Source organism: Phaseolus vulgaris, chromosome 4 (assembly GCF_051622355.1).
Source record: "Phaseolus vulgaris cultivar YP4 chromosome 4, ASM5162235v1, whole genome shotgun sequence".
In the NCBI taxonomy this organism is placed as follows: Eukaryota; Viridiplantae; Streptophyta; class Magnoliopsida; order Fabales; family Fabaceae; genus Phaseolus; species Phaseolus vulgaris.
In genome coordinates, this window is record NC_143501.1 from 7065281 (window position 1) to 7073157 (window position 7877).

General features: G+C 31.5%; 1 protein-coding gene across 1 annotated transcript; it reads left to right on the forward strand.

Moving 5' to 3' along the window:
• The first annotated feature begins 4389 nt into the window (after nucleotides 1–4389).
• On the forward strand, nucleotides 4390–7602 carry GAUT9 (galacturonosyltransferase 9). The gene is made up of 3 exons (XM_068645915.2): nucleotides 4390–5043; nucleotides 5394–6605; nucleotides 6989–7602. The coding sequence occupies exons 1-3, from the start codon at nucleotides 4891–4893 to the stop codon at nucleotides 7262–7264; spliced, it is 1641 nt and encodes a 546-aa protein (XP_068502016.1). The 5' UTR covers nucleotides 4390–4890; the 3' UTR covers nucleotides 7265–7602.
• Nucleotides 7603–7877: the final 275 nt, after the last annotated feature.

Genomic DNA, 7877 nt, shown 5'->3' on the forward strand with positions numbered 1-7877 from the left:
ATGGTCATTGGCTAATGATAGAAAAGTTGCCATAAAAAGGAGAACATTTGGACAGGCCACCCACTAAAATTGTTATCACTATTTTATCTCTTTTTCAGAGCTATACCTTAACTGCATACTATTGGAAAATAACTTAAACTTTGCTAATTTACTTTCCCAAGTTTTGACAGGGATCCAACACAAGTTGTGCACTACCCTTTGTCACCCTCATGTACCTTTTCCCTACAATAATATGGCTCTTGATCAAAGCTTAGAAATCAATACCAGTATAATATATGTTCTGCAAAAAATCATGTTTCAGCTCTTTCTTGCATTTTTTTCCTTACCTTGTGGCATGTTTTTGACATTCCTGTTATGGCCCTTCAGTGCTGCAGAATCATATAGCAACACAAAATGAGATAAATGTAAGATCTGGAAAATTTAGGCAAATGGGGTGAGTTGGTTCTTTATGGTCATTAAGTTTGGATACATGAGAGGGTAGAGAGTGCAAAAGTCAGAAACACAAAGTAGTGGAAATTTAATTAGCTCAGGAATGGAACAAAACAAAAATACTATGTTAAATATGAATAATCACCGACAAAAATGTTGTGGTCATCGCCCGCACGTTCACACATATCCTTCTTTTGTCTTGTTGATGTACTTCAGAAAAAGTCATAGAGGCTCTCTACACTTATCTGTTATGTATAAGTCATAATTGAATGGTGCTATACTTTTAAAATAAATAAAAAATTATGCAGTAGCTTTAACTTTTGATGGTGAAATTATAAATATTATATCAAATAATTAGTGTAAGAACTAAGTTTATCAGTTTGACTTACAAAAGGAAAAAAATTGTTATGAGTTATGTAAGTTGTCTAACATCTTAATTTAGATGAGCTAACTAATTTCAATCAAATATTTTATAAAAACTTGATTACCTCAAAGTAAGATATAATAAAGAGAATATCATATAGTTTGTTACTATTTACTTTTCAGTAAAATTACATAAAAATAAATTTATTTTATAAAATAATAAGTAAAACTAGTTAAAGAATTATGAGGGTTTTTTTATTAAAAAAAGTGTAAAAATGTATATTGTGTTGAGTAGGGACAATGCAAGTTGTCCCGTCCTGCATAGGCCCATCCCGTAATTGGTTCGCAAAATGTGAACTGGGTTGATCTGTCTCACATAAAATATGCGGGTTGATTTTACTAGTTTGTTATGCATAAGGGTTGACTCGCGGGTCTATTATTTTTTTTATTTACATGCATTAGGTAAATGGTCTTACAATATTATTCTCACGACACATGTCTAATAAGATGTGAGTAAAAAGTTTGGAAGGTGAAATATGATGTGGTGCAAAAAGAAATTTTTAAATTTTTAAGTTATGCGGGTCAGCCAACCCCGTCCCACACTTGGCCCACACGAGTTGTGGGTTATGCGAAGCAGGCCTAAGCGGACGAGGGTGTTGGAATAGATAGCCTGCCTCACGTTTTTCTTAACAGACCACGAGCTGACCCACACAACTTGTCCTGCTTTGTTATCACTATTGCTTGAACACTACAAAAAAAAATCATTAAACAGAGATTAATTTATAACAAAAAACAACTAGTCACTGTATTAACTAAATTAAATATTATTTTAAAGAAAAAATAATTATTGATATCTAAAGTAATTTCTATTATTAATAAATAGTTTCTAAATTAGTATCTAATTAGCTACCAACTAATTAAATTCTAAAATTTCTCTATATCAATAATAGAAATACTTTATATATCAATAATTTTTTTGTCTCTAAACTAGAAAATGATTTAGTTAATAAATTGTCTAACTATTTTTTTTTCTCTTAAACTTCTCTCTATCTAATCTAATGATTCTATTGTACTGAGATGTCTAATGCAATCTCAACCTTTTCTTACTTATTGGTTTCTTAGTCTATGTTCTTAGCATGGTTGGCAACTATTTTCATATCTTACAGTTTTGCCATAAAATTCAATAGATTTTTCATTTTCCATTTGGTGGCATTGATTTGAATCAATTGCAATAGAGTTTTGCACATCTAATGTTCCTTCCATGAATTTAAAATTGAAGAGTTTCTTTGGGTTGGCTATTCTTGTTTAGCTTTAGAATATGAATAGAAGGAAGAATATAGTTTAATAGTTGCAATGAAGAAGGGTTCATTGGGAATAAAATTAGAAACTGAGAGATTAAGAAGAATGATTTTGGGCCCCAAATGTGATGCTTAAAACTCTAATGAACCTTATGAATTGGACTGCCATTTGCATATTGGGCTGATATTTTATTTGGTAATTGGAATGGAGTTAACCTTTTGACAATTTCTTCCTGCACCATTACATTTTTCTTTCTGCACCCCTACATTCTTCAAAAATACCGAAATTACTTTTTACAATTTTTGGTGTTTCCAAATAGTGGTTCCATAAGTAAAGGATATTTCCGAAATAGAAAATTTGGAAGACAAAAAATTATTCTGAAACACAATTTTTTATTTATTTCTGGATTTATAAATCCAGAATTCATAAAACATGTTCTGAAAAAGATATTCCGGAAATATTTCAAAAAAAAGAAAAATCCGAAAGTCATTTTTTAAAGGAGGTAAAACAGACTTCACTGAAACTGATGAGGTGCAGGAAGAAATTTGTAGAAGGTGCAGGAAGAAGTTGCCTAACCTTTTTTATTATAAAAACAAGTTGTATAATTAACAAAAAATAGCTTAAAAATTATATTTTAAAAAAATTAAGATAACCTGAAATATAATCTGAACCAGTCCTACAAATAATAAGGTCTATTTTAAAATTTAGATTCGTCAAAATTAAATTTCAAACAGAACTGACAAATTAGGTTGGACAATAAATAATTATCACTATACACAAATCAAGATCAAATCCTAATCATATACTTAAAATACAAATAGTTGGCCCTTTGGATATTTTATTTGATAAAAAAAGAAAGTGCATTTTATTCTTTTCCTTTTTTTTTTCGTTTTAAAAAGCATTTAGGTTTGTTATTGGAATCATACCTAACCAACACACTACCAATCTTTAATTAAGAAATTGGTGATATTATGGAGGTTTTTAAGTAAATTTGTTGCTAAATAAACCTAAAAAAAATAATTGGTAAAGTAAAAAGTTATTACTTTTGAAAAATATTATCATACCTCAGTACCTTCTCATGAAAATATTTTTAGTAGAGTTAATTGAAGTAATTTTATTATATCTTAATTTAGTTTTTTTATTGCTTGAAGTACACCATTAGGGATATGTGTAGAATTGATTTTTGTAAGCAATAATTTTAATCAAAAGTTAACTTTATGACTAAGGCCATTTGGTTGGTTTGATTAGTCAAAACAAACATTAATTATAATTTGAATAAAAGAAAATGGATATGTTGGTACGAATTCACTTCACAAGTCAACCAAATTAAAATGGTTAATTAGAGGGGAGGAATCAATGACTAATAGATTCATACTAATTAAATTACCAATAATTAGTTTTATTTTGCATAAAATTAAGTAAATAATATAAATAAATAAAATTAAACTTTTTGGCATAGGAAAGAAAGTAATGAAAAGTAAAGGAGAAAAATAGTTTGATGGCTAATTTGAACAGAAACCAGATTACTTTTAATAAAAAAAATTGCACTATTAAGTAAGTATATCTTTTAAATTAGTTATTGTAAATTAATAAATATATTATATATGATTACTTGTGATAATAATTGTATAAAAATACTAAATTAATTAAACTATTAATAAGATCGAATTGGTAGACTAGTTGTCTCATTTTCTAAAATGAATGACGTATTAAATATTTGTTTCCATGATTGCTGTTAATAAATACTCAACACATTAAGAGTATATTAGGAATAGATAAATAATTAATTAAAGAGATAAAAAAAATCTATTAAGAGATTACATAATATTTTTTGTGAAATTCTCAAAATTAATTTTATTTGTTAAAACTTGTGACAAAATTTTAAATATTGTATAAAAATTAGCATATTTTCGGATAAAATTTAGGATATTTTAGTCTAAAATTAATTAATGTTAAAAACCTTAAATACAAACAAAAAATACTTCTAATTTAAGTCTTATTATAAGAATGCAAATAATAATATATATCATGTGCATATAAATTTTGACTATTTTTTTTTATATTGTTATCTAATCATTAATTTTTATATATAATAAATTTGACAAAATAAATAATCATCATATTAAAATATTAAAAATATATTTTGTATTGATTAATCTTATAAAACTTGAGAAAAGTGTTACATATCAATAAATTCAACTAATCACAAACTATATAATAAATTTGTGTTTTATAATGTTTACTTAAAAAGTCATATCAACATTAAATTATGATTAAAAGACACACTTAAAGTGCTTTACATGGGCCATTAAATTCTAAACATTTTACAAAGATAGAAATTAAAGTAAAAGCATAAGACAAATATAAGAGTTGAAAACAATCCATGATTTGCACTGCAAGAGAAAAGAAGGTGAAAAGAAGAGGAAATTTTTATTGATGAAAATGAAGAGAGGAAAAAGGAAAAATTGAGAGATGGATCCCAGATTTGTCCTAGGATTGATTGAGGCTGAGAAACATTACTAGCCCACCTTTACTGATTCACACACACAATCTCACAACTACACACTCTGCATTCATTGCATATCCCTATCTCTCACTTCAACTTTGCAACCTTCTTGTCCCATTCATTCATTCATTCATCCTCCTATTCATTTTGTGCCCAAAACAACCATGCCAACTCCACTTTCCAATTTCCACCCATAAATTCAAAATTAACAACAATCAAAGCACACCCATCATCAATTTTTCACACACAGAGTCTTCCAATTCTTGGATCTGACTTCCTCAGTTCAAAATCCAATGGCGGTGGCTACCAGAGGATCCAGAGGTGGATCTACTTTTCGTGGCCTCTTCTCCTTCCGGATCTTCATCTCTGCCATGTTCTCTCTTCTCTTCATTGCAACCCTTTCGGTCCTCTTCACCAGCAACCCCTCCACATCCAACGATGAATCTGTAAGTTGCTCTGTTTTTTTTTTCTTTTTTCTGCGATTTTCCTTGCCCTTTGGTGTTTTTGTGCCAAATTTTCCATTTTGATTGAAACCCGTTTTTAATTTGCGAAATTGGAGACGACCCATTGTTGTAGATTCAATTTAAAGCGGAACCCACATGAAAAGGTTTTAAATTGTGGTTACTGTCGAGATTGTGATTGATCCTTGATATTTTGGGAAATTGTAACGAGACTGAAAAGCTTGGTGTTGTGGCCAAAATTATGGCCATGGACCGTTTCTTAAAACCTTGCCACATGATGATTTGACAAAATTGAACAGCCCCGTGTAATGGTTTAGGTGTTTTTTTTGTCACAGGATCTTCCCACCACTGGTAATGCATATGTGCAACGAACTTTTCTGGCATTGAAATCTGACCCTCTCAGGACCCGAGTGGATTTGATACACCAGCAAGCTAAAGATCACATAGCTCTAGTGAATGCTTATGGTGCTTATGCAAGGAAGCTCAAGCTTGACATTTCTAAGCAGTTGAAGACTTTTGATGAGTTGGCGCGCAATTTTTCGGATATTGCATTGAAGCCGGTTTACCAAAAGTCATTGTTTGAGTCAGATGGACCGATTGATGAGGATGTGCTGAAGCAGTTTGAGAAGGAGGTTAAGGAGAGAGTGAAGATTGCACGGCTGATCATTGTTGAGGCGAAAGAGAATTATGATAATCAGTTGAAGATCCAGAAGTTGAAGGATACAATATTTGCTGTTCATGAGTCACTTGCGAAGGCGAAGAAGAATGGGGCATTGGCGAGCTTGATTTCAGCCAGATCGATTCCCAAGAGCTTGCATTGTTTGGCAATGAGGCTGATGGGTGAGAAGATTTCAAATCCTGAGAAATATAGAGATGAAGGGCCCAAGCCAGAGTTTGAAGATCCTGCTTTGTATCATTATGCAATATTCTCAGACAATGTAATAGCTGTGTCTGTGGTGGTGAGATCTGTTGTGAAGAATGCAGAGGAACCATGGAAGCATGTTTTCCATGTTGTTGCAAACAGGATGAATGTTGGGGCAATGAAGGTTTGGTTTAAGATGAGGCCTATTGAAGGGGGTGCATTTTTGGAGGTGAAAGCGGTTGAAGAATTCGCATTCTTAAATTCATCATATGTCCCTATCTTGAGGCAACTTGAGTCTGAAAAAATGAATCAGCCTGAAAATGGCACCAATGATGCAAACATGAAAAATGCCAAGTCCCTGTCCATGATGGATCACCTTCGATTTTATTTGCCAGATATGTACCCTAAATTGTATAAGATCTTACTTTTGGATGAAGATGTTGTGGTTCAGAAAGACTTGACAGGTTTGTGGAAAATTGATTTGGATGGAAAGGTGAATGGTGCTGTTGAGATCTGTTTTGGTTCCTTCCATCGATATGCCCACTACATGAATTTCTCTCATCCTTTGATCAAGGAGAAATTCAATCCAAAAGCTTGTGCTTGGGCCTATGGCATGAATATATTCAATCTCGATGCCTGGAGGAGGGAAAAGTGTACAGATAATTACCAGTATTGGCAGAACTTGGTAAATTTCTTCTTATAGTTATCTTTTCTGTGCTACTGTGACCATGTTTGGATAAACTTCTTAAATAAGTACTTGGAGGAAAAAAATATAAGTAAAATCAATTAATTTTTTTGTAAGTTAGTATTAGTTTACGTGCATAAACTAATTTATAAAAGTTTTTGTATTTAACTTCTCCAAAAGCTTATTTAACTTATACATAAGTTAGCTTTAACTTTAGGAGAATTTTTGTTCATTTGGTCTTGTTATTTTCTTCTCAACAAGTGCTTATTGTGAATCTTATCCAAATAGGGCCTATGAAACTGTTATTTTGCTTGAACATGTTTCTTGAATAATGCTGAAACTATTCTTCTGTACTGTTGCTAAATGTATATTTCTGTTATCAGAATGAAGACCAAACTTTGTGGAAAGCGGGGCCTTTGCCACCGGGTTTGATCACCTTCTACTCCACAACCAAGTCATTGGACAAATCCTGGCACGTGCTTGGCCTGGGTTACAATCCCAGCATTAGCATGGACGAGATCAACAATGCTGCAGTCATTCATTACAATGGAAACATGAAACCCTGGCTTGATATTGCTTTGAATCAATACAAAAATCTCTGGACCAAATACGTGGACAATGATATGGAGTTTGTGCAGATGTGCAATTTTGGCCTATAGTTGAGATCAGCACTCAACTATCATCATGATAAAAGTTTGAGATAACATGTCAAATGTGGTTTTACCATATTCTTTTGAATTTAAGTCTCATGATAAATGTAGCCTGTCACAGAGAAGTTCTGTGTTGTCACCAAGTAAAATATACTAGGCAATAATTTTGATAGACTGTATTTGGAAATTTACACGAAGTAGTTTTTGCTTTTTCTCCTTCTGTATTTGGAGGCATATTTATCATGTATTGCTGATGATGGTAGTGTCATGATTCTAATTAACGAAAAAGTCACTACTTTTCATCTTTTAAACACACCTACTAATGTTATTTTTTGTAGGTTTCTTGACATGCCTCCTTGTATTTTCAATACTGATATATTTCATAAGCAAAAGCCATGTGGTAAAGAGATTTTTCAGGGATTTGGTTCACTTGAACAGTGAATTTTAAACTAGAGATGCTTCAATTTTACAAAACTTTTGAGTTTTTTCTGGCATATGTTTTCTGCTAAGTACTTTACAGAGATTGGATAGTTAATTTTATAGGAATTTGTCAGATTGATGTGTGGAGGGATTCAGGGGGATCTTCAGATTTGATGCTTTTTCTGTTTTCTTCAGTTAAGCT

Excerpts from the sequence above, each read along its gene's own strand:
- GAUT9 (XM_068645915.2), top strand. The coding sequence starts at position 4,891 with ATGGCGGTGGCTACCAGAGGATCCAGAGGTGGATCTACTTTTCGTGGC. Across the intron at positions 5,044-5,393 it reads CCACATCCAACGATGAATCT|GATCTTCCCACCACTGGTAA; the intron begins GTAAGTTGCTCT and ends TTTTTGTCACAG. Across the intron at positions 6,606-6,988 it reads ACCAGTATTGGCAGAACTTG|AATGAAGACCAAACTTTGTG; the intron begins GTAAATTTCTTC and ends TTCTGTTATCAG.